This window comes from Dromaius novaehollandiae, chromosome 18, assembly GCF_036370855.1.
Source record: "Dromaius novaehollandiae isolate bDroNov1 chromosome 18, bDroNov1.hap1, whole genome shotgun sequence".
Lineage (NCBI taxonomy): Eukaryota > Metazoa > Chordata > Aves > Casuariiformes > Dromaiidae > Dromaius > Dromaius novaehollandiae.
Window position 1 is genome coordinate 9,723,793 of NC_088115.1, and position 26,223 is coordinate 9,750,015.

General features: G+C 54.8%; 1 protein-coding gene across 1 annotated transcript in view; it reads left to right on the top strand.

Annotated features, from left to right (window-relative positions):
• The first annotated feature begins 511 nt into the window (after nt 1-511).
• The window catches only part of CACNA1G (calcium voltage-gated channel subunit alpha1 G), a 109,592-nt gene continuing 83,880 nt past the window's right edge, over nt 512-26,223 (top strand). The window contains exons 1-9 of the mRNA XM_064522657.1: nt 512-622; nt 1,199-1,332; nt 13,155-13,252; nt 15,515-15,674; nt 17,448-17,739; nt 18,263-18,355; nt 20,921-21,731; nt 21,822-21,866; nt 23,480-23,832. Coding sequence (XP_064378727.1) covers nt 530-622; nt 1,199-1,332; nt 13,155-13,252; nt 15,515-15,674; nt 17,448-17,739; nt 18,263-18,355; nt 20,921-21,731; nt 21,822-21,866; nt 23,480-23,832 — 2,079 coding nt within the window. The 5' untranslated portion in view covers nt 512-529. The remainder of the gene's footprint in view (nt 623-1,198; nt 1,333-13,154; nt 13,253-15,514; nt 15,675-17,447; nt 17,740-18,262; nt 18,356-20,920; nt 21,732-21,821; nt 21,867-23,479; nt 23,833-26,223) is intronic.

Below are 26,223 nucleotides of genomic sequence, written 5' to 3' on the forward strand. Positions count from 1 at the left end.
TAACAGTGTTTTTTTTCCTTTTCCCCAGAAGTTTGTATCGTTCTTTTAATATAATTTTTTAATACGTCATATCAGCACTTGGCAGTCTTGCCATGCAACTTCAATTTTATAGCATTTTTTCACCTTAGCTGTAGCTCCTGATGTCACCGTGGGGAAAATATGCCATTTGGGTATCCAAGCAGAGCGCTGGATTTCCCCAGGGAACCAGATAGCATCTAACCTCCGAGGCGGCAAATCTTGTCACGGGCCTTGCTTTAAAGACAAGCGTAATCTTTTTGAGCCGGCGGGGACTCTCGCAGGCTTTCCCCTGGGCTCTTGTTTAAGCTCGGCACCAAGTGAGGGCCCGGGAGGAAGGTTCAAAGCAGGCAAGGCGTTGGGTGGGAAATCCGGGGCGAGAACTCGGGTTATTCGTCCTGCTTTGCTGCTCCTCGGCGTTTCACGGTCGCGGCGGCGCGGCCCCGCTCGCGCTTCCCGGGGGCTGTTGGCTTCCTTGACCGAGCTGCCGCGCACGTGGTTCGAGCGGGTGAGCATGCTGGTGATCCTCCTCAACTGCGTCACGCTGGGCATGTTCCACCCCTGCGAAGACATCGCCTGCGACTCGCCGCGCTGCCGGATCCTCCAGGTACGCCCGGAACGGCGGAGCGAGGAGCCGGGTGAGCGAGTGGCAGCGTTCGCTCCCGGCCGCCCTCGGAGCCGCGCTCGTGCCCGCGGGGTGTTTGGGGTCTTGCCTGCACTCGGGTTTCAGCCGTCAGAGTAAAAGCCCTAATTTGAGCGCTCTGATGCGACCACATCGTGTCAACCCCGCCAGCCGCAGCGGCACCGCCGCGGCCAAGCCCTGCTTGAAGCGCTCCGGGGTTTTAACCATCTAGTTGGCGGGGAAAGCAGAACCCAAAATGTGCTTTTCTGTTCTGCCCCCCCACTAAGAGCTGTTCCCTTCCCAGTAGCGCGGGGGGTCGTTGGCTGAACTGGGCTGGCTGCTCTCAGCGTTGAATCTGCTCAGTGATTTTAGCCCTCGGTACTGCAAAGCGAGGCCTTGTGCAATGGTCTTTGACTCGGTCTTCACCTCCTTGTGCTGGTGTGAGCGTGGCCCCGCTGCAGGCGATGCCTCCCAGCAGAAGGAGGGTGCTGGGGTGCTCCCCGGCTCCGCGCAGCCGGAGGAGAGCTTTTCCCGACCCCCTTCTGTCCCTCTCTTTTCCAGAGCTTTGACGATTTCATCTTTGCCTTCTTCGCCGTGGAAATGATAGTCAAGATGATCGCGCTGGGGATATTCGGGAAGAAGTGCTACCTGGGAGACACGTGGAACCGCCTGGATTTCTTCATCGTCATAGCGGGGTAAGCTGGGGCGCCGGGGCGGCGGCGTTTCCCCTCTCCCTTCGCCTCTCCTCGCTCGCGGCACCGCATCGCGAGCCTCTGTGCCGGAGGAGAGGACGTTCCGTGCCGGAGGAGAGGACGTCCCGTGCCGGAGGAGAGGACGTCCCGCGACGGCGAGCGCTGAGGTCCCGCTGGCTCTAGCTGTGCGTCGGGGTCGTCGGCGTTCTCCATCCCCTCCCTGCCGGGAGGATGATGCCCAGACCGCGGCAGACCCTTAGGGCAGCGCCTATAGCTCCCGGGACAGCAGTGCTGTATCCTTAGGGCAGCGCCTATAGCTCCCGGGACAGCAGTGCTATATCCTTAGGGCAGCGTCTATAGCTCCCGGGACAGCAGTGCTATATCCTTAGGGCAGCGTCTATAGCTCCCGGGACAGCAGTGCTGTATCCCCCCCGCTTTCCTAACGCGTGGTAGCGGAGATGAGCGCGTCCCGCTGCGGCAGCGCTAGCGTTAAGTGCACAGGCACCAGCAACGAAAGGGGGAGCGGGGGGACGCTGCAGGAAGGGTCTGCCGTTGCTCCGCGCCCCCGGCAGTCGCGCGGCAGCTCGGGCGGGCTCGCCTGGCACGCAGCGGAGCTGGTTTCTGGCTCCGGCAGCGGCGGCAGTTTCAGTTTCCTGCAGACTGCCCAGTGGATGAGGTTTCAGCAGATCGTTTAGAGCGGGGAGCTGGCTTCCAAGAGGAATGTTTCAGTGAAATGTGCGTGATTGCCTGCTTTATTTTCTTTGAGGGAAAGCGCCCAAGTTTGCCTTTTTGAGCGTTTTCCTTTCAGAGGCACCTGGTTTGAATTAAAGGCTCTTCTAGCACCCGAGAATCTCCTGGCTGTGGCTGGAAATCCACATGAAAAGTTCCTGGCCGCTGGCCAAAGAGCCGAGTTTCTTTGACACATTAAGGGCTCGCCGGCCCTCGCCTCCCCTCCCTGCTCCGAGCGCCCAAGGACCTTCGGGAAAATGGTGCTTTTTCCCCCTTTCGATACAGATACAGATCAGATTAACTGGATTTTCCTGGAAGGGACCAGCAGACCCTCCCAGCTGGGCCATTTCCCAGGCGAGGGTGTCAGCAGGATGCTTGATGTCCGCCCAGACGGGGCGATACGTTCGTGTGCGTTGCTGGTGGTTGGCCGCCGGCCCCGTCGGGTGGTGACACGCGTCTGGCCGGGGAGCCGGTGAGGACGACGAGGTGGCCGGGTGCGACCCAGCGAGGAGGTACCAGGTCTCCCAGCCCATCGTTCGACTGGGGGAACTCGCTGCCCCAGGACGCTGCAGAGGCCAAAAGATTTAGCGAGGCTCAAAAACCAGATCGGCCGCAGAGATGGAGAACAGAAAGGCCAGGAGCTGGAACAGTCAGTATAAACCAACCTTCTGTAGAAGGCACAAAATGTCACGCTTTGTGCTTGAGACAGCCGCTAACTGCTCGGGTTAGGAGAGGGCTTACGTTTCTTCTCGAAGCATCTGGACAATGTTACTGGCCACAGCGACAGGATGTTGGACGAGGCGGGACCCCAGGTCTGATCCGCTCTGGCAGGGCTGTAAACACGGGATTGGACTGTCAAAGCATCCCCGGGCCAGGAGATTTTATAGCCTTTCTGCAGGCGCGTTGCCTGCGCAGCGCTGCCGTGGCTGGAGCCCCGTTCCTGCGAAGGGGAGGTGGCTGCTAGCAGAGATCGCGCTGCAAAAGCAGAACACTGGCTTTTGGGGCTGGTGGCCCCACGTTGGCAAATACCGGCTCCGATGTGCGGAGCTGCAGGTGGGCATGGTCTGGGGTAGCTGCCTGGAAGGAACGGGAATGCCTCGACGTTTCTGGTAGGAAGCAAGGCTGGCTGCCCACGTCCTGCAGAGAAGCTGAGGAGCAACCTGCAGCCCTGGGAGAGACCCCCGGAGATGTGGTGTGAGCAGCGGGGGCCCTCAGGTTAGGTTTCAATCATAATTAGCCTTCCACAGGAAAAAATGAGGACTTTGTGCTACCCTGGGCTGGTCTCTGCCATCGTTCGCTGCCTGCAAAGTCCACAGAGGAGCCCGTGGGAGCAGGGGGGAGGCAAAGCTCCCCAAGCCCCTCCTGCCTCTTTGCTTTATCACGTCGGATACTGTTTACTGGGAAAAGTAAAGGTGAAGTGCAAAATGTCCTTTTGCCTTTGCACACAACGAATCTCTTCAAAGCATCTTATTATTTGTATTACCTCTCCTAATTCCGTGAAAGCATTACAAGATCAGTGCTTGCTCTAGAAACCGTTGCCGCCGTTAGCAGTCTTCCCGCAGTTGCAGCAGACTTGGGTTCGTGTTGGTCTGTGCTGCCCGAGGGGGAGTTTTCCCAAGGACGAGGGGCCTGGGAGAGTCAAGCAGGGCGTTAAAGCCTCCCTGTGTATTCCAAATTCGTCTTTATTCCTTTTTATTTGGTATTTCTTATATTAGAGTTAATTGTGATAAGCAACCAGACCAGAAATGTGGCTTGGAGCCCCAGGTGGGGAGGCTCAGCGAGGCTCGGCATGGGGCGGGTGGCAGGACGGGCTTGGGGACAACGCAGTGGCAGGGCCATGTGCTGAGATGTGCGACTGTGGGGCTGCTTCCAGCTCCGTCACGTGGCGAGTAACTGCCCCAGGGTGTTGCTGCGTCCCCCTCCCCAGCCCTCTCCTTGCCTTGGCTGTTTGGACTGCAGATACTTGGGAGCTGGAGTTATCCTTAACGTGCTTCTGCGGAGACCCTGTCGTGGTGGGACCCTGGTCTCTGCTGATGTCCCTCTAGCGTGGCTGTCACTCCTGCTCCTGTCCTAATTCCTACTGCTAAAACCTGATGCCGCTTTGCTTAACCGCACAGATCATCCACCCACCTACTGCGCGTGGGCACCTGTATGGGTGTTTTGGTGCGTTGGTGTCTCCTCCCTCCCCGTGCCCGCCGAGCGCGGTGTGGGGAGCTGCCCCTGCCCCGCGTCCGCAGCTGCACCGCAGCATTTGCTCCGGAGGCTTTGCAGCCTCGCGGCTTGGCCGGCTCTCCCCGCTCCTGCCAGGTCAGCTTTGCCTCTCGCTAAGTGATCGCTCTTTTCTGCGTGTGCGTGAAGTGCTCCCATCTGGGCCCTGTCAAAACTGATTCAGCTGACAAAGGATCGAACTGGCTCTAAACCCAAAGCAGGATATCTCCTTCCCTGGTGTGCTTGGTTTCTCGGCTGCTCGTTATCCGGGTGCTCTCCTTCGCGCCCTTACCACTCTCCTCCAAAATTTGTCCATCCGTTCTGGCAGCAGTTGCCTTCTCGCTGTAATACCGGCCCTTTCGTGCCAGGTCCTTCTGCTGTCCCTCTGCGATACCTGGGCTGAAGTGAAGGTGCTGCAGGAACAGAGCGTTACTGTCGCAGAGAAAAAATGAAGGGACTGGAGCAAAACCCCTCTGTTACTCAGGTCAAGATGTAGGTAAAGAACAGATTAAGTATAGGACAGAGAAAGCACTCTGGGGTCAAATTCCAACTAAGCAGAGTCAAATTCCTCCAGTTCCTCTCCAGTGTAGTGAGACAGCTCTGTGGTTCCCACCTGGAACGAATTACTTGGATGAGCATCCAGGCTGCGGCACTGGCGGTGGAGGACGGGAGCAAGGAAGGAGCCGAGCTTGACGTGAAGACATCCTGCTGCTTCGGCTTCTCTCCCTGCTGCAGCCCAGCAGCTGCTTTTGAGGAACCGCAAACCTGAACTGTCGCCAAGTGCTACTGGGGATGTTACGTGGAGGCGGCTGTGCAAACGGTGTCCTTAAAATGTCCCAGGGTGCCCAGAGCAGAGGCTTTGCGAAAAATCGGAGAATAGGCTTGAGCTGAGCTGCTTCCAGGCAGGGCTGGAAAAATCCCGTTAGCAGTCAGAGCGGAGCTGAGCAAAGGCCTTTTGGAAAATCCCAGGGCTTCCTGCAGCAGTGGTACGAATTCAGCCTTGCTGGTAGGGCACCACATGTGCAAAGGGGCTTTGCCGGTGCAGCCTATAGATGCATCCGCCCAATAAAGTGAGCTGGATGCTTTATTTAGGTTTTACTTGAAGGCTTCAGCCAGGTTCCCTGCTCTCACTCAAACCAGAACCCTTTTGTTGCAAGCTGGCGTAGTAAACCCTCCGCCAAACCTTTTCCTCCCCGGAGCCCGCTGCTGTCCGAGCCTCCCGTGCCCGCCCTGGTCTCGGTTTGTCCCGGCTTGGAGAGAAGCGACGGGGAAGCAGCGACCTGGGGACTGGCTGCAGGGGAGTGTTATCGGGACTGATGGGTGGCACTGGGAGCTTAATCACAGCCAGGTGCAGCAGGACCAGCCTCCCAGTAGCTGCCCGGGGAGGAAACTGCTGGGTCCGGGGACCCTCGTGCAGCCAGGCAGAGGCAGATGCTCCCTGGGGCCATCTCTGCCCCGGCAGCGGTGACAGCCCCGCTCCCTGCTGCTGCTTTCCCCCTTCCTCCTCTCCTCCGCGTTTGCACAGAAAAGCTGCAAAAGGAAGGGAGAAAGCAAAGCGTGTGTGTGCCGACGGGGTGGTGGGAACCCCGAGCTGCTCTTCTCACGTTTTCCAGTTGTTTCACCCACAGCATCTGCCACAAATGTTACAGCTGATGGCTCAGGGTGAGGACAGCCTAAAAAAAAAAAGTTGCATTTCATCCTCCCAGTCCTTTGAGAAGCTGCCGGGCTGGCCAGGGGCTGCCGTTGCAGGGAAACCGCTTGTTTGTGCTTGTTTGCTCAAAATCTGGATGCTGCAAGCGCCGTGCTGCCAGCGGCACCTGCGATCCCCTGCCGGGACTGGCTCCCCGCTGCCGCGCGGCCCCGTGCTGTTGGCCGCTGCTGGGGCACGCCGTTAAGTGCTTTTTGGCTCGATTAAACTGCCCAGACCAATCTCGTGAGCTTGTGGAGAATAAATGACTTCTTTGTGACAATGTAATGCAATTAGCACTAATTGTAGAGAGTGTAGTGTCTGCAACACATCTCTGTAATTACAGTAAAACTTGCTGGAGATGAGAATAGCACTATATTATCAAAACTCAGCTTATTGAAACATGGCTTTGGCTGTAGGTTACAGAGTTACATGGGGAAAAGGAAAAAGAAGTGATGGATCACATAATTATGTTCCATTATTTTAGAGGGGAGGATTTGGGGATCAAGCTTTCAGAAGAACGCCTGAAGGCTGACAGGCATTGCAAGCAAGCTCGCACCCTCTAAGGATGATTCAGTACGATTTCCACCTCTCCCGGGGTAAGACGCTGAAGCACTGAGGATGAATGTGTGTTTACCCCGAAACAGGCAGAATCATTTACAGTTTGGTGCTCTCTGAGGCTGGGGTTGGTGAACCACGGCCGTGGGATGATGTGCTCTGGCTTGCTGTCTCATTGGATGCCCCGGCTGGCTCTGGGGGATCCCGCGGTCATGCCCAGCCTCCCGGCCTCGGCTCGCCGCACCATGCTGCTGGAGTGCAGAGCAGCGGGAGCTTTGCTCAGACTAGTTTGTGAGAAGAAAATAGCCACCGGCAGAGGACTGACAGTCCCTCGGCTGGGGTCGTCGCCATCACCGACTGCACCGCTGGGGTCTCACCAGCTTCCCAGACACCAGCTCGTTTTGACCTTGGTCAGATAAGAACTTTCCTGAACCTGTGAACTCCTGTATAATGATGCTTTAAACCAACCTCAGCTAAAAAAACCCACGAGATACGGTGGTTAATTGGTGTAGAGCCACTGAGATCCCAGTAGAGAAGCTTTATGTAGTGACTTGGTGCTGTGAAAGCCTGCAGGCATCCTCTTTACCTTCTCTAGGCACAGGATGGAGCAGGCTCCTTATGGCTCTGGGTCAGCCTCTGTGTTTCTACTCTGGTTTTAGTAGGGTTGTGCATCATCCTGTGTTTGAATTGTGCAGGTCTGCTGTTAGTCTGGGCTCAGTTGTTTCTTCAGCCAAGTATTCAGAGCCCTGTTTGTGCCTTGCTCATCATAATGGTAACGGGCCTCTTAAAAGACTTCATGCAGAAGTTAAACACTTTGCAATATTTTGCTTATGATTCAAGAGGAGCTGGAGCTGCAGGAGGTTGGCAATCAGCTTTCTTCAGAAATGGACACAATTTTCTTTTCGCTTTGCCTCCTGGATGCTTCTTTTAATGTTTGTTATTTGTCTGTCCCTGTGTTGATGACTGTATCAAAGAGTTAGCTCTGCTGCAGTTGTCATAAACAACCCTTAAGGAAGCCTTGCTCCCTCCTGCTTTTGCCTTGAGTGCTGAATTTCAGGGATGAAATATGTTGTAGGAAGCCTTGGTGTATTCATAGGTATCTGGGAGAGAGAGGGGTGTTGGAGCCTCCGCTCCACCCCGGCTCCATCTGAAACAAAAGCACCTGATGGTTTCCGAAAAGCTCCTAGCTCAGAAAATGGGTAGAAGGGCAATTCTGCCACGTCGGTCGGTCCGGTGAGCAAAGCTCATGTGGGTGCAACAGCCGAAAGAGCGTCCCTGCTGGGTGCCTTGGGTAAAGGTGCCAGTGCCTGGCCTTCATTTCACAGCACCGATTTGCTTCGGAAAGAGGCAGGGCTCTTTCGAACTGCACTTTCAGGTGTGCAAAGCTCATCGAGGAGCTGTTCAGCTCCCCGGTGCAGAGACAGGGAAGAAAGCGCTGGCGTGGGGCGGACAGGAGCTTCTGCAGGACTCCCTGCTGAGGGCTCCCAGCGCGGCTCCAAGCAATGCCACCTTTCTCTCCAGTTATTAGCTCCTTCATCCCTTTAAAGAGGCTGACAGGGAGGAATGTTGCTTCCTCGTCCCCTCTGCTCATGTAGCCTGCAATGCCCTGGGGCGGGCACCGGATCCCGCTCGCACCTGCGAAAGCCCCTCGAAGACGCTGGCTGCGCAGTGACGTCTGCAGCGCCCGAGCACCGCTGGAGCGGTCGGGTAATTGGCCGTGGAAGTGGCCGGTTTGCACACGCAATTACCCGATGTGCAGCCACAGCGGCAGCCCCTCGGTGCGGGTCTCGGCCGCTTGGGCAGGGCACCTCGTGTCCCGGTGCGCGGCAGCGGGGCCGGCGGGACGTCCCGGCCCCAGGCACCCACGCGCGGCATCAGCAGCAGCGTTGCGCTTCCAGACATCCCGATTCACCTCCCACGGGATGTGCATGGGGCATCGCAGCCCTTGCTGGGGCCTTTCCCACGCTCTCGTTGCTGGAAGCTGAGATTTGTGCCCCCGAGAAGCCACAGCTTTGCAGCTGGAGCCAACGCCTCATCTGAATCCCTTTAAAAAAAGGGTAAAGAGCGGCCGAGCCTGAGGAACGGCGCAGGCCCCGGTGCCTCCCGCTGCGGACACGCTCCCTGCTTGGTGCCAGCCTTGCTGCAGGGTTTGCAGCCTTTGAGATGGAGCAACCCAAGCGAACAGCATCCTTGACTCAGAGCAACCTGCTGTGTAAGAGAGACCTCTCAGCAGCCTCCTGCGCAGCCAAGCTCTGACTCAAACCCACCTGTGAAAAGAATTTTTTTTCTTTTTTTACTTTTTAGGATTTTTTTAAGAGAAACCTTTAGTTTCTCTCAGTTCTTCAGCTTCAGCTGAACTTGCTATTGCTTAAAAAGCCTCATTTGCAAGCGTCCCAGCTGGGACACATGGTGTCCCTGAGCAGCCTGGACCCAGCAGGCAGCAGGTTCACTTTGCCACCAGCGCTATTATTTTTATTCCATTCAACTTGATTAAAATAAGCATTTTTTAAAATTAAACAACACCCACGAAGGCGGTGAGACCTGCGAGGCTGGAAAATCAGCGCTTGAGCAAAATCAGAGCAAATCACAGCAAAGCCTGCGAGGGCTGGGAGGAAATTTCATTCCAGCTTTCTGAAGATATGACACAGTCTAAATAATTTTGCCTTGTCTTTTCTAACACTGGCTTAATATTATCCCGATTGCTGCGCTTTGTAGATAAAGGGTGCCTATATGCCCGGTTTTGGAAACCTTTTAATGTTGAATAAATCTGAGTCTATCTCCTCCTCGCAGCGAGCCGTGGCTCCGTATCGCCGCAGGCAGAAGGGCGGTCAGCTCCCTGCGACGCTGGCTGCGTTTTCAGGGGTCCGGTTTAATTTTGCTGCTTTGCTACAGCTTCCTTAGCGACTTCAGTCGAATGCCACCGGTTTGGACGGGCCGGATGCACCGCGCACCCGCGGAGCTGCTGCAGCAAGGTGCCGACCGCGGCACGGCTGCTGGGCTCCAGCCCGGCGAAGACCTGTTCGGAGCAAAGCTCGGCCTGTGAAAAGCCAGGGGCTTTATTTCGGCAGCGACCAAAAGCCCCCCGGCACGCGGGGTTGTTACTCGCCCCGCCACGGACGGGACGGGAGCTGGGCGGGTGCCGGTGCCGGTGCCGGCACGTCGCCTGCCGAGGGCACGGCGTGGGGCTCCCGAGGCAGCGCTCACCTTCTCGAGAAACCGCTCGGTTGTTAATCTTGCGCACGTGGCTTCCCTCGCCGCCGCTTTTCATCTCTTCCCCTGCAGCAGTAATGCATATGCACGAGTCTTTCTTGGAAACTGCAGTCAGCACAAACTCGGCGGCTCTGATGTGTGTTTTTTTACACGCACTTTCAATATTTCCGAACGTGGCGTCTGACTTGGTTGGTTGCCTCCTGGTTTTATTCTGTGCTCTTTTGAAGTCATTTGTGCTAGGTTTCTGCTTTCAGAGCAGTAGCGACCTAGGGAATAGGAACAGAGCCGGGATTAAGAGCAGGCTGGGTAAGAAAGGAGATCACGGATGGTTGTGGCGAGGAGGTTTGCTGGCATTTCTGTAGCTTGTCTAGAGGCTACTGGGGTGAGGAGAGTCCCTTTAACCCCTCCCGAGCTCGTGCTCCTCATTCAAGTCTTTCGTAAGGATTTTGCTTAAGGGCTGCTCCGCTGTCGGATAATGTGCTTACAAGATCCTTCCTGATGCTTTGGCTGTTACATGAAAGGAACCCCACCACGATCCATGTCTGTCTCCAGGCGGAATGTGAAAGGATTTCATCTGCCCCGTCCATCCCAAACCGCCCTCGCTGCCTGGTCTACCGAGTCCCGGGTTTCCCCCTCTGAAGAGCCTTTGCCGCAGGTTTGTGTCAGCCCTTTTTGCACGTCCCACCAACAGCCCGTCATACCTCTGGCTTTGCAGAGCCTCTTATTAGGATCTCCTAAATACTTTCTTGCCGAATACCTCCAGCGATCAGGAGCTGCTGATGACTCTGATGAATCTCAGCATTTGTTATGAATCCCCTCTGTTTAATGCCTAGTATTTATCTAAACCTTTAACTTCGCTTCGCACTTGGGCCCATGGCAGAGGCTGTGACAGGCGTTGCGCTTTTGCAGTTGAATAGAAATGACATGTGAGCTGAAGCTTCAGAGTGAGTTTTTTACGCTGCAGATTTTCAAGGCATAAATCTTATATATGCTGGTAAATGCACCTGTCACATTGCCAGTTCGTGACATCCTGACAATGGTTCTCTCTCGGTATCTTCACTCGCCAGGGAACGTGGACTGAGCCCTCCCGCGCGTCCCTTTGCCTTGGTAAATGACCTTTGAGCGGGGAGTTGTTGGGATTCTCGTTGGAGCTGTTCTTTAGTGACTGATTTTTACCCATTTTTTTTCCCAATACTCCTCTCAAAGCTCTTGCAGCTTGAGCTGTTAGGTCTCCGGGCGATGTCTGGATGCTGTAGTCGAGGTCTGCAGCTGAGCTGTGCAGTGCGGTCACGTCGGCGCGGCTAGCCGTGTCCGGCAGCGGAGGCAGGAGAATGCCCGCGAGGCTTCGGTCTCCGTGTTGGTGATGCCCAAGCTGGGGTTTGGGCTTTTTTTTTTTTTTTTTTTTTTTTTTTAAACTTGGCATTATAATTGTTCTTTATATTGAATCAAAATGTATTTTGAAACCGTCCCTTTGAAGGTGACAATCATGACCGTCTCTAGAAGCGAGTCTAGATCTGTCATTAATCAGAAGATGGGTTGTGCTGGTGAAAATAATGACATGCTGTTCTGAATTTTGCTGTTAGCCTCTGCTTTAATAATGAATCAAGGAATCAAAAGCTGTGTGTTCGACATGGCTCTTTACCTGAATCCTGCAAACCATACAAAAGTCTTAACTTCCCACAGCGAGTGATATTTTAGACCTATTGAAATTCAAGGAAATTTTTGCCACTGTCCCTGTCAGACCAATGTGGGTAGTCCCGCAAACATAGGGTGAGACCTGCTTTTGTCTGGGAGGCCAGACGTGCTTTTGGTGACACGCTGCGTTACTCTCAGGTCAGAGGATGAAGGCAAGCCCACAGAGTCAACACCTGCCCGTGGGGTGCTTGAGTTCTGGGACTGTCCATAGGACTGTAAAGTTTGCTCCCTGGCTGAATAAAAAAGAATATGTTGAGATTGTTTTGATCTTAGGTGCGGTTTGATAATAGCCATTTTCAGAACCTATTAAGAGAAATGGAATAAAATGTATCTATCTCAAGAGTGGTTTCACTACAAACCAGGAAGGCTTCTCCAGATGGGGTGCTCCTCTGCTGGAGATGGCAGAGAGGAAGGAGACTATGCTTGGTTGATCACAGAGTGAGCAGAAGTCACTGGCGCGATGCAGCCATGGAAAAGGCTAATGCAGTCTTGACGAATCCAGCGAGATTTCCAGCAGGGAGAGAGGGGGCAGCATCAATGCTGTGACACAAGGTGCTGGCAGGGCCTCCTCCAGAAGTTCGGTGTTTATTCAAGGGGGATGGTGATTAATTCAAGCTGGAGCAGGTGTGGAGAAAGGCCGTGGAGATGACTGGGAAAGCAGAGAGCCTGTCTTGCAAGAGGAGAGTGGAAGAGCTTGGTTGGTTTAGCTGTGCAGAAGTAAGGCCGAGAGGGGATGTGGTTTTGTCCTCTGTCATACCAGGCAGGTAAACACCAGGGACAAAGAACAGCTATATAAGCTACTTAAAGGACAACGTTGGCATAAGAACAAATGGATATAAGCTTGTCCTGAATAAATTTAGGCTGGAAATTAGGTTCCTAACCATCAAAGTTGGAGGGAGGGAACCACCCAACTGGCTTTAAGGTGGAACTTGGTAATTTTTGGAAGAGATTAATATCCTGTGGTTGCCCGTGGCAGCAGGAGCCCAGCTGTGTGGAGAGCCCCGTAGTCCGGCTCCTTGCGTTTGCCTGACCCTGCCTCTTCAAAAGTACTTGTGGGCAGAGCCCTTCCATGTTTTCCCACAGCTGGGGGCAAGGTCCCGGCAGTGCCGTGATGGATGGCCCTGCTGTGCTTGAGCAAAGGTACCACGAGCAGCGGGAGATGGCGGTTCCTTGGTCCGCGTGTGCCCCAGCTGTCTACAAGTGTCACCTGCTGTGATCTGTGCGCTTGCCTGCCCGCCTCACCCCCACCCGCCAGTGGTCCCCTGCTCTCCGCCGGGTAAAGCTGGAATAGCTCGGCCAGCCGCCGGCCCTCACCGCGCTCCCCCAGCTCGGGGAGGAGAGGGGGTGCAGCGGGGTGCTCCTCTCTGCTCTGCGGGGTTGTGGGGGTCACGGTGGCGTCCTGTTAAAACCAAGGCTGTCTGGAAATTCCCTTCCCGGACTGTGCAGTGATTTTCGGGAAGCTTCTGCCCTGGACCCTCTACAAGAACAGTAACCAAAGCAGGTGAGAGGAACTGTGGGTGTCTGAGCTGCTGTATGATGTTCTGTCTCATTGACTTTATTCTGATATGCAAATAACCCTTAATTAATTCCTCTGGCAAACTTTCTTGACGGGAGAGATGCAGTTAAGTCTCTCTGTGGGCAGCTGGCATATAATGTTTAATTTATAATGTTTGATAATCTAACTTGCATCTCTCTCCTGAAGATCTTTGACACTCCTCCGTGTTTGTGTTTTTCGCAGCATGCTGGAATACTCCCTGGACCTGCAGAACGTCAGCTTCTCAGCGGTGCGCACCGTCCGGGTCCTTCGGCCACTTAGAGCCATTAACAGAGTTCCCAGTAAGTTGGATCTTTATTCCCCCTTATTGATACCAGTTGTTTATATCTGTGCTCCATAGATGGGAGAGCAAATGCAGATGCTTCCCGTGTTACATTGCAGCCAAGGTGTTCACCCAGCGCCTGGTAGTGTGATGTCCTACCACTGCTCTTTGGTTTCTAGGGCCTGACACTCTCCTGCTTTAAATAAAACTCCTTCTGGAATCCTTTGGAATCAGAGATGGGCAGCCAATCAAAAAGATATCTAGCGCTGTAGTCACACTCCTTTTTTTGTCATCTGAAGAAGGTCTTAGGAGGCCACTAAGTTGAAGAGATGCAGGTGACAGAGATGCCTGAGTTGACCGCCTTCACCAGGCAGCATGGGTGGTGGGTCTGAGCCACATCACTCCCACTCTCCTACGTTACCATCCCCTCCTGGAGAATGAGCTGTAGTTCTTTCTGCCATAGGAATTGTGGCCCGAGACGTCCTGTCTGATGATGCATGTGATGGGGTGGAAGAAGTGGGGGTGAGGAAAGCTTGTCATACCTTACCTGTGCTAAGGATCCAGGTTCTGCTGTTTTTAATGTAACATATATTGTCCAAGGCGTTTCCTCCCTGGGAAGTCAAGGTGTGGGTCCTGCTGGCCTCATGTGGCCTCACGTCTTTCAGTGAATGCAGTGATGCTCTGAAAGTCATGGAGTACCCGAAGGAGCATTAGGAAACATTGCAAGATCTTCCTCTCTGTGAGAGTTTTTTCTAAGCGAAACGCTTCTCATGAGTAAAGCTGCTTATTTCCCAAACCTCAGAAAGACGAACAAACCTACCTTACCCCAAGCCTGGATGGGATGGGAGGTGGTCAGTCAGTGCTGGCTTAGGCCATGCTTGAGAACATCAGACCCAGCTTTAACACTGGCCAGCGGCATGGTCGGATCCTGCATCTGGGCAGGCAGCAGCGGCATGGCCTGTTCCTCAGAGAGGTGCTGGTGCCATTGCAAAACATCCCAAACTTCCCAGGGAGCCATTCATGTTGCACAGTGCTGGGCGAAGCGCAAAGATCCAGGAGAGAGAGGCAATAACCTCAGTGTGTGTTAAGTGTAAGCACAACTGCGTTAGAAATGTGTGCCTGGACCTACAATCCCGGGTTTCGGATTCAGCATCGTTATTAGCCAAATTAAATCCAAGTCCAAACACCCACCTGTCTGAACTAGCTGATGCCCTGATGAGAACTAATCAGCTTCTATTCTGTCTGTCAATGCCGGAGGTGCCTGGGCTCTATTTATTTTTCTGATCCTGACTGTTAAACTTAATCTGGTGTGCTGCTGCTGCTGTTGTTTCAATCATTACAGCAGTGTCAGAATCCTGTTTACAGGGTTTTTTTTTCTTCCACTGCTGAACTGATGGATGGCTGAATTTATCTGCCACTGTCTAACCGGGGATGTAATTCACTTAATGTATTTTCAAATCCTGGGTAATTTATCTTGGCTCCTGTGCAACGTAGTTACAATGGGAGAGAAATGTAAGGTGGAAGGGAAGAAAAAAAAGAGTTCTGTATGATGATAAATGCAGTAACCACAGCAAGTCATTTCAGTTAATTAGGAGTTGACACATGGTGGTTATTCCCCGGTAGAGGAGTAGGAAAAAAACCCTGATAGAGGAGGTGACAGCATCAGGTAACAGAGAAAAACAGTCATCTTGAAGTATCAAAGTAAAGGGTGCAACAGAAAAGGTTTATTTAAATGAAAATCAATATAAGCAAGCAAGAGAATGCAGAAGATGGGGAAAGAAGGGGAGAGAGAGAGAGAGCAGCAGAATATTACAGAGACGTCAGATGAAATCAGGGTTTTTTCCGTGTGTGTAAATGTCAAGTTGAAGTCACCATCAATTTGTCTTTGTTACAGAACTGGCTGTTCCTGAGCTTGTGAGAATTAACTGCCAGAGAAAGTCCTGTATTTTAGGGCAGAAAGGGGATTTAGGGTAAATGGGAGGAATTAGGAATGGAAGGCAATTTTAATATATTGGGAGCGGGGAAAGGAAAATGCCAGAGCAAGGGCAGTGGCAGAGGTCGGTCTCCGGGAAGATGGGAGCAGCTGGAGAGGTATAGCTGGAGAAGACTTTGGGAGGAAAGGAGGAATTGAGACGGGGAGTGAAGGAAGGGACATTGGTTGGGAGGGCAGCTGGATGTCAGGGATGGAAAAGAGTGGAGTGTGGATGGAAAGGAAAGGGGTGGGAGGACATAGCTGGAACATGAAAAATTCTCGTTAATGACCACCTTCTCTTTGCCTCAGGCATGCGCATCCTGGTGACACTTCTTTTGGACACGCTGCCCATGCTGGGGAACGTCCTCCTCCTCTGTTTCTTCGTCTTTTTCATCTTCGGCATCGTAGGAGTCCAGCTGTGGGCAGGTTTGCTCAGGAACCGCTGCTTCCTACCCGAGAACTTCAGCCTGTGAGTCTGCAGCAGGGTCCCCATGCGGGGTGGGCAGCACAAGTGTCCCCAGGTTGGGCAAATCCGCGTCCCGCCAGTGCCAGAGGGAACCTTGCCAGGGTCTCGCTGGGCCGTGGGCTCGGCGTGAGGGAGGCGGCAGTGGCTCCAGTACTGAATTACGCAGAGTTTTGTGTGAGGAAGGCAGCGGATTCAGGGAAGGGCTGTCTGCGGTACAACGGGCCCGTGGGACACCCGCCAAGGACGGGCGCTCCATCTGGGAAGTCACCGCTGCGGCTGTGCGCCTGTCAGGGGACAGACGGCTCCGGGCAGTGGGCTCGAGGGACGAGGGCTCACAGCAACGCGCGGCAGAGCAGCGTCCGGCCCTGGGCTGGTGCTCTGTTATCTAGCAGCATTCACGTACAGCAGCGGCGCTGCAAATAGCCTGGAGAAGCCGTAAGGAATGATACCAACCTGCTAGACTTCTTGCTTGCTATTAGGGTACTAGTCCCAGTTGCAAAAAAAGGCTCCAAAACTCTGTCACCTCTTAGCAGATCACTTCCAAATGCAGACTCCCAAGCGCTGATCCAGCTAGATCCACCCCGGGATGCGATAGTCCTGCAACCCCGAAGCCTCTCCGCCTTACACACGGCAGGATCACGGAGAGGTCGCTGTGGCCGGGCAGCTCCTGGGCCTGGACCTCACTCGCTGGAGAGATGCAGCTTTTGTCCTCTCCCACGCATCTCCTAACGAACTGCCGCCCCTCTCGTAGGCCGTGTCCTCAGAGCAGAGTAGGAGACTCACTGGCAGGTCAAGGCCCTGTTAAATAAAATGGCAACAGAGCAAAGGGACTGATTCACCACTGAGGAAATCCAACAGAGCTGCAGGTTTGGGTGCTCTTTAATTGAACCAGAATTCCAGGGGCTTAGATAAGCTTTGAAGGGTATTAAAGGCAATTCTGCAGGAATTAACTGGGCTGAACTAGGCTTAAAAATATCTTTGCAAGCTTTAGTGGGAGTCCTGGCAGCATTAGGGGGATAGCTGTTTGCTGAGCAAGAAGCCAGTCGCTGGCTGGCCGTAGGTTGTTACATCTCCCCGAAGAGTGTTTCTGCCTGCCTTGCTGTTGTCAGGCCACCCTCGGAGGGAATTTATAGCCTATCTAGTGCTGAACAGTCGCTGTGAAACAGAGGGAAGGCCCTGACTGGTTCAACAAGCTTGGGAGATCCCTGTACACAGAGATTCCCCAAGCCAGTCTTTGATATTCAGGACAGGAGATACATGAGCATAAATTGACTGATTTCCATCATATTGCAGCAAAGACTTCACAGAAGCCCTGCTGGGTAAAATCCTGCTCTTAGTCCCCTGAAGTCAAAGCTGGAGCCGCTCTCGGTGGGGTGGCTCTTAGTAGCGTTGTTGGAGCCGTTGCTCCAAAATCACAGCACTGGACATACCAGCGCTTTGACGCTGCCTAACCAATTTTGTTCACTTCTTTCCTCCTGATATTTCTTTTTCTGTTCCTCTGTTTCATTCTCCTTTCTTCTTTCCAGTAGCAAAGAGTTTATATGTGGCAGGAGTGAGGGTCCCAACTCTGAGGGGCTGAGGGCAGTGCCTCAGTTTCCCGAAACCAGTTAGGGACATGATCTCCCCTGAAGGGGCTGCAGAAGGACTGAGGACTCCTTTTAAAGAGCTTTAGCATCCGCAATAAAAGATGTCAGGCTTCCTTGCTGTTACAGTTGTTACCTTGGCCGATTGCCTGTAATCAGTGTGCAGGACCCAGCCGTGTCTGCACTCTTTCAGCCCCTACACAGTGGATTTGGAGCGCTACTACCAGACGGAGAACGAAGATGAGAATCCCTTCATCTGCTCCCAGCCCCGCGAGAACGGGATGCGCTACTGCCGGAGCATCCCAACGCGGAGGGAAGAGGGCCTCGAGTGCACCCTGGATTATTATTCTTACAACGACACCACCAACACGTCCTGCGTCAATTGGAACCAGTATTACACAAACTGTTCTGCCGGGGAGCACAACCCCTTCAAAGGAGCCATCAACTTCGATAACATCGGCTACGCCTGGATTGCGATATTTCAGGTGAGCCCTGCGGGCAAACTGTCACCAGGGAAGGAAGCAGCCGGTTGGGTCTACCCACATGGTCCCGGGGCTGTATAATCAAATTCCCAGAGGCTATTCAGCACCCAGGGCGCGCCTATGTAGCAGTGCAAGGGCACTCAGAATGCCAGGGAGACAGTTTTATGTCTGCTTTGAAGATGCCTCCGTCTTACATCTGTAGACAAAGCCCCGGTCTCCAGATGCTGTGTGTACACAGTAGCATCCTGGTGTGGAGCAGAGCTTAGAGCCTGCTCCAACTCTGCAAAACACAGCTGTGGGCCTTAGGCCCGGCTGGGAAGGAAGGAAGGACTGGAGTCAGCCCACATTGTGGGCAGCTGGCAGTGTGGCTTTTGGCATCGATGGGAGTAGGATTTGGCTCCTTAGTGCATTGCAGTGCACCGAGACAAGGTGCCAGACATGACCCAGCTATGAGAAGTGCTTCCTGTGCACTTGGTATTACCACCGAGCCTTGACGGGTCTGTATTCCCTTCCCTGTCTCTGCCAGGTCATCACGCTGGAGGGCTGGGTGGACATCATGTACTTCGTCATGGATGCGCACTCCTTCTACAACTTCATCTACTTCATTCTCCTGATCATTGTGAGTTGCCCGATCCTGTGGATGTGTGTTTCCTCCTGCTGTGTTGGAAAGGGCAGAGCGGTGTGACCCAGAGCAACAGAGCAGAGAATACCTTGAATAGCTCTACCTAGGAGAGGCAGAGACTGCCTGCTGGAAGCCACACAGCTTAAATACAGCATTGCTCCTAGCTGGCTGCTGTGTTTGCACATGCAGCTGCCTTCTGCTGCAGACATGAAGGGAGGCTGTGGTAGATATACTCCTATTGCTGCTGCTTCTGTTGCTTCTCTCCTTGTCCTCCAGTTCCCCTCCCTTAGCTGCCTCCTTGAATTTAAGCTTAAAAGATGGGCAAATTTCCCGATCACCTTCTGAACTCTGGGTGGGGGAGGAAGCTGAAACTCCCCCTTACCAAAGAGCCCAGCTGGCTGGAGTCCTCGGTGGAGAATGGGCATTCCAGGGAAACAGTCCTACACGTCAGGGAGCGCGTTAAGAAAGGAGGGAACAGATCAGTGCCCGCAGCCCACCCACAGTTCACAGCCTCATTTGAGCCCACCCACAAAGGAGCCAACAAAGCGTTTCTGTTGGGGGCACCTCATGATGGGGTTCACCTTTGCAAGCAGAAAGGTGTACAGCAACTAGCTGAGCTCGTTGTCTAGACTCTCTTTATCGTCAAGGGAGAAAAATAGGTGTTTTAAGGGGCGATTCGTCTCATCCTAAGGTAGATATCTAAAATAAATTAGATGCATTGCAGACTTGATGTGCCTGTTTCTCTCTTGACTCTAAAGGATCATTAGGTGCCTCACTCAGATGTAGCTGAGATAAGTGAGGTGAGTCCCATTCTTCCTGTCTAATTGGACTAAGTCCAGCAAAATAGCTGCACATCGTCCATTAGACCAGTGCAGGGGTTTCTGATCCTCATCAAACCAGGACTCAAACCCTGATGAGACGGTAGGAATCTGTTTAGTCCATGTCGCTTTTTCTGGTTCATCTATTAGCCTCCAAAACATTGAAACAGTCCTTTGTTCTCTGCCTCTCTGGGACAACAGAGAAGAAGGGGAAACGGTGCCTTCCTGGATGCCGTGCGAGTGCTGTTAGCGGTGTGTGATAGCCTGTTAGCAGGGGCTGGGGACATTAGTTATTCCTTGTGATCCGAGCGGGGATCCGCAGGAAGCAGAACCTCGTGAAACCCTGGTTTGAAAGAAAATCTCAGAGCTGTGGATACAGACGCTGGTGCCCTTGCGTAAGAGTAACCCGCAAATCCCGTTAGCAGAGGAAAGGGATCTGCTCACAGGCTTCCCACACACTGCCAGAAAAAACCCTCCTATCAGTGAGGCTCGGTGCCTTCATCGTAATGCCACTAATTGTGATAATTACAACTGCTGTCTGCGGAGACAGAAAAACAAAATCTTAAAAGAGCAAAAGCTTTTTGTCAAAATAATCTCCTCTCGTCTTTGATCTCTGGCGTCCTTGGCGGAGCCCTGGCGTGGGAGTCCCGGGGCGGGGGCTCGGGGCGGCTGTCTCCGGGGATGCGTCAGCCGCTCCGCGTGCCCCCGCTGCCGGGCTCTCGTCTCCGCACGTGTGCACCCCCCGCTGCCATTCGCGCCCTCGCTGGCCCTGCACCCTCCTCCCTCGTCTCCCGCTTGAGCCGGTGGTTTTTTTCTCCTCCCCTCCAAGCCCTGCGTAGGTGCCCAGGGTGCCTTCTCCCATCGCTTCTCCTGGCGCTCCTGCTAAGCCCGGGCACCTGCTCACGCGCTTTCCCCCGGCACACTTGCGCCGTGTGGGTTCAAGAAGCCACGTCCCTGTCCCCCCTCAGCGCCGCTCTTACAACCTCCCCCCTCCGCAAAGTCTGCCAGGTCCTGCTGTCCGGCGGGCGAAGCCCGGGGCTCTCTTCCAAGAAAGTCACACGCGCGTGGGGGGAGCCCCTCTTGTTCCCGGCGGGGCAGAGGAGGGGACCGGGGCTCTCCGGTGCTTGTTCGCTCGCCCCCAGGTCGGGCTGTGGGAAAGGAATACCCGGGAGCAGGGATGGGGTTATGGGAAGGGGATACCCGGGAGCAGGGATGGGGTTATGGGAAGGGGATACCCGGCAGCAAGGATGGGGTTATGGGAAGGGGATACTGGCAGCAGGGATGGGGTTATGGGAAGGGGATACCTGGGAGCAGGGATGGGGCTGTGGGGAGGGGATACCGGCAGCAGGGATGGGGTTATGGGGAGGGGATACCCGGGAGCAGGGATGGGGTTATGGGGAGGGGATACCCGGGAGCAGGGATGGGGCTGTGGGAAGGGGATACCGGCAGCAGGGATGGGGTTATGGGAAGGGGATACCGGCAGCAGGGATGGGGTTATGGGAAGGGGATACCCGGGAGCAGGGATGGGGCTGTGGGAAGGGGATACCGGCAGCAGGGATGGGGTTATGGGAAGGGGATACCGGCAGCAGGGATGGGGTTATGGGAAGGGGATACCCGGCAGCAGGGGTGGGGTTATGGGAAGGGGATACCGGCAGCAGGGATGGGGTTATGGGAAGGGGATACCGGCAGCAGGGACGCCCATCCTGCCCTCTCCCCGAGCTGGCTGACACCTCCCCTCCCTCAGGTGGGCTCCTTCTTCATGATCAACCTCTGCCTGGTGGTTATAGCGACGCAGTTCTCCGAGACGAAGCAGCGCGAGAGCCAGCTGATGAAGGAGCAGCGGGTGCGGTACCTGTCCAACGCCAGCACCCTCGCCAGCTTCTCGGAGCCGGGCAGCTGCTACGACGAGCTCCTCAAGTACCTGGTGTACATTGCCCGTAAAGGCAGCAAGCAGCTCGTGGAGGCGTATCGGGCGGCGGGGGTGAGGATGGGCTTCCTCCCCAGCCCCGCCAGCAAGGCAGCAGCTGACAGGCAGGCTGGGAAGCACCGGAGCAGGAGAAGATCCTCCGTGCACCACCTCATTCACCACCACCACCACCACCACCACCACTACCACCTGGGCAACGGGAACCTGCTGCCGCCCCGTGCCAGCCCGGAGATCAGCGACGCGGAAACCGGCTCGCTCCACAACGGGACCAACCGGCTCATGCTCCCGCCCTCGGCACCAAACCCCCATGCCGCCGCCGGTGCTGCTCCCGGCAACACCGAGTCCGTCCACAGCATCTACCACGCCGACTGCCACTTCGAGCCCGTCCGCTGCAGGTCGTCCCTCGCTCAGCCGGGCCTCACCTTGCCGAGCCCAGAAGGGATCCCCAAGAACATAGTCGGCAGCAAGGTCTACCCCACTGTGCACCCAAGTACCTCCCACGAGATGCTGAGAGAGAAAAGCTTAGGAGAGGCTGCAGTCAGCGCGGGGGCCAGCACCCTAACGAACCTTAACATACCTCCGGGGCCGTACGGCACCATGCACAAGCTGCTGGAGACGCAGAGTACGGGTGAGTGCTGGGGCTGGAGATCGGCCTCTGCCTGCGTTTCAGAAATGGGAGAGATCCTAATTTCTTTTTCTTTCCACTGAATCTTTCCAGGGTTCTTTTCAGTCCACGTAACAGATAGAGGCGATGGCTTTCCAGGTAAGGCCAACAGGAATCTTCCAACCCACCAAATGTATCTTACAGTCAAAGCCAGGAAAATTTTCAACCTCCCAGGCTTCATACTTGCAGAAATCCAAGGGAAATTAACGTTTCCAGTGAACTGATTTTCTTTTCTTCCCTTCCCCCTCCACCCTCACAGTTTATTCTGCAATTACAGGGAGCACTCCCAAAATCACTGCACTCACAAAACAGGCTGGAATGGGCTCAGTGATGCAGACCAGACCTGGAGCTAAGCTTAGCCCATTCAAAATGGCCAAGTCCCTTCCTAGATAAAATGTGGGGGTTGGCAATGTCTGTGTTGCCTGCTGCTTGCTGCTGAGTTCGGATGTGGACACCTTCCAGATCTAAATGACCCGAGTCTCTCAGCACACCCTTGAGTACTGCTTAGCTCCGCTCTCCAAGGGACCCAGGGCCCAGAGAGATCAAATGTCTGCTTTTCAGAAGTTCTCAATGGCAATCGCAGATGCTGAGTATTAAAAATCTACCCTAAGTGATTTGCTCAGGAAGTCTGTAACAGAGCCAGGAACTGAATGCAGCTTTCCTAAATTGAGGGTTTCATACCTTCACCGCAAGACGCTCTCTTCCCCTCCACATCCTGAGGTTTGGAAGCTCAGGCCGATCTAGTTCAAACTCTCTCAGCCTCCAAGAGGCATTTCCAGGCCAAGCTTTCCGATGTCATGTGCACCCCGTGTCCCAGCGGCCTGTTTCACTGCAGGTTTTAACCTTTCCAGCCAAGACCTGTGCAGAGGAGAGCCGAAGTTCTCCGTCCGTTCCAGAGCCTTGCTGGAGAATAACTAGAGCTGGGCTCCGAGATGGTTTTGTGCTGGGTTTTTACTCAAAACAGTGTTTGCTGCTGCGGATGGGTCAGGAACGCACTTGGTAAATAGCCTCTCCCTTCCCTTGCAGCCAGCCAGTGTTTTTGAGAGAATATCCCGCTTTTATTGTCGGCCGGGCGAGCCATCTGGCAGCTGGGAGCTGCCTTTGTGCGGAGCAAGCTGCGAGTCGCATGTTTGAGGGGAAGCTGGCAATTTTGAAGTATCAGCAAACAGTGGGAGGAGGAAAGCAGGCTGCTGGCTGCGGTGCTCCCGCTGATGGCAACGCGGAGCCCACTGATGGTTTCCCCGTCACCTCAAGGGCCGTGGGGTTAATGAGACAGGTTAGGGACCCTCGGCTGGTGGCAGTGCGCAGCAAGGAGGGCTTCGCCACTGGGAGAAGGCGCTTGGGGAGTGAAGGTTTTGTCTAGGCCCCTCTAACCCTTTGGGGAGGGCAGCACGAGCGGGGAGGAGGCAGAGGGCTGGACCTTAGGGAGCTGGTGTCTGCTGTACATTGACCCCACTGGTGGGACGTCCTCTGGCCAGGCCCATCTCCATGGTCTGCTCTGCCTGCAAGTGCTTCTAACAGCATCAGAGCTGCTGCTGCTTCACCTGGCCCAGCAGCAGGAGAGCCAGCGGGAGCCCTCTCCCTTAGGAAGTAGCTGTCAGGTCAAGGGCAACAATTTGCCGCTAGAAGGGCTGGGAGATTCTTCCCATTGCAGCCCAAGCTCCCCAGGCTGGCCGATGGGCTCTCCTGAACGTGCCTCGTTGGCATTTCAGGGACCTGCAAGCTTTCCAGCCCCTGCACCAAGCTGGACGGCGGCTCTGGCAACCCCGACAGCTGCCCCTACTGCCTCAAGACTCTGGCCAACGACGCAGAGCTCACGGACAACGAGACGGCCGACTCGGACAGCGACGGGGTGTATGAGTTTACACAGGATGCCCACTACAGTGACCAGAGAGACCCTCAGCGGGGGAAAGCCCGGGTCAAGAGAGTGAGCCAGATCCTGGCCTTCTGGCACGTGGTGTGCGAGACCTTCAGGAAGATCGTGGACAGCAAATACTTTGGCCGTGGGATCATGGTGGCCATCCTCATCAACACGCTCAGCATGGGCATCGAGTACCACGAGCAGGTAAGCACGCCCACGTGGCACTGCGCCGCCGTAGCTTGGCTCTAGGGAGTTGCTCCGTTGCGGGAACGTGGCCCGTCTCGGTGCTGGGGTTTCAGTTTGAGCAGGCAGCCCTGGTGCCCTCAGCTTCCCTGCGTTGGAGGTGAGAGCTACTGGAGTCTTGAATGAAGGGACCTGATGGCAAAGGGTCTGCTATGCCATGAGCAGGAGGAGGGCAGGGTTGCCTTTTCTCATCTGGGCATGTTTCTAGCTTGTAAATAGGGTCAGACAGTGCTCAGCCTCATCACAGCCCCATGTCCTGGTCCTGCCAGCGATGCTCTGCTCCATGAGGAGACCACTGTCATGCAGAAAGCACCATGTATTTTTGGTTCCTCTAGCGAGGAGGCCAACCAGAGGAGCCAGTGGTTTGCCATGGCTTTTGTTTCAGCCCGGAAATTCTGGCGGTGCTGTTCGTGGCAGCGGACTTCGGGTCAGCGTAGCTGCAGGCATGAGAGTCTATTGAATTTTCAGTCTCTGGAGAGGACATAACAAATGCCTTTGCCTCCCCAGTGAACACTACAGCAACAGCGTGCTGAATCCAAAATAGACTCATCACAGCCTAGTCCTCTGCTGTATTATCTGAGTCCTTGCAGGCACGAGGCTGCTCTGCTCGAGGCTCTCGTGCACTTGTCACCCAGCAGATCCTGCTCCTGTATATGGTCATTAAGAAGAGAAGTTCCTCTTGAAATGTCTCCATGAGGGCTGCAGGAGCTTTGCTTTTAAAGAGGCCTTCAAGCAGCTTGAGCCTTCACCTAACGTTTCGTGGCTGCAGACCGCGGCACGCCTGGCGTGGGGGAACTCGGTTCAGCTGCCCGACGGCGGCCCGCCAAAACCTGTGCCTGCACACAGATGGGACTGGTCGTTTCCTGCTGGCACGCGCTTCGTTTGGATTTGGGGGGGAAGAGTTTATTTGCCTGGATGCTTAGGTCTTGCAAAACCTCCTTAGGCAGCTCTCCGGAGCGCAGTGCTCGAGGCTGCCTGGGGGGGATCCGGGAGGGGATGCGCTCCCTGCGCCGGGCGCTGCTCCGTGCTTCGCCCAGCGCCTCTCGGGAAGCTCCCGAACGTGGCAGCTCTTCCTCCCCTCCCCGATCCCTGTCCTGCCGCCAGCATTTTCTGGGAACTCCCTTGCGCTTCAAGTCATTGTTGTTTACTTTTTGCCCTTTCTGGCACGTTTTGTGTTTGTGCAGTCTTTCCTGATTGCATGCGGAGGCCTTTCTTCCGCTGCGTATAGCTCCCGTTGTTGGCGGGGTGGCTGCAGACAGAGCCACGCCACAACGGCTCCAAATCCCCGTGTCCTCCTGTGGCATTAATGCATCAATGCCTAAGTGCTCGGGAGACTCCGACCTCCTCAGTGTGCTAAATGTGTCCCTTCAGACCATCGCATTCCCCCTGACGTCCTAATGCGGTCTGGCTGGCTCACCTCTGTTTTCAGTACACATTAAACGGAGCTGCACGCTGAGGTCCTGCAGGTAGGACCAGTCGGTGCTGTTTCACCTTCACACAGTGACCTTTCTGGGAAACGCTCGCCTGTGTGCCAGAGGAAGCTTTAGCGATTCCTCGTTTGTTTAATAACATCAGGGAGATCATCTCTTAAGAACCTGAGGGGAGGTGGATCACAGAAATGGATCAAAATTTCTGTTCCTCCTTTGGCTAGATGAAAGGCGAGAGAGGATGTGCCGTGTTTGGAGCTGTGCTATCGCTGTGTGTTTCACTGGATTTGTGCAAGGGGCACATCTTCAGGGGCTGGCATGCACTGCGAGAAGCCCCTGGAGGACCTGCCCGTGCAAGCTCTCCGTGCACGGACCGAGGGAGGCAGCGTGCACCAGCATCACCCTCCCATCAGGGACTGAAGGCCAAACGCTGGCTGCAGGCTCCCAAGAAAAGGCGGCTTGGGAAAGCCCTCTCTGCAGGTCCATGCACGTCAAGCTTGCATGGGGTCCGTCCTCACTGAAACAGCATGGGCTTAGAAGCAGCACGGAGATGAGATGGTAGGTGCCCTCACGCTGTAGCAGTGCGAGGCCATCGCAGGCCCTACCTGTTTTGATGGCTTGGTGGTTGGAGCTTGGGACCTGGGGTTTCTCTATTTAAAGCGGAGGTGTCACATTCACCAGGGCATTGGGTTCTCAGCCTTCTCACACCGCCAGGCACTGCTGTCATCAAGATTTTGAGTAAAAAAAAAACCCTAAAGACAAAGCAGCTCTCCTGTTCCTGTGCTTTGGCTTGGAGGAAAGGCGGCGGGAGGCTCCTGGCCCCTGCCTCGGCCAGCAGTGAGATCCCAATGGGCAGGAAGATGGGAAGAGGCAGATTTCAGGGTGGTTTTTGGGTAACAAGGTGGAGGGAGCCGATAAGTGTGTG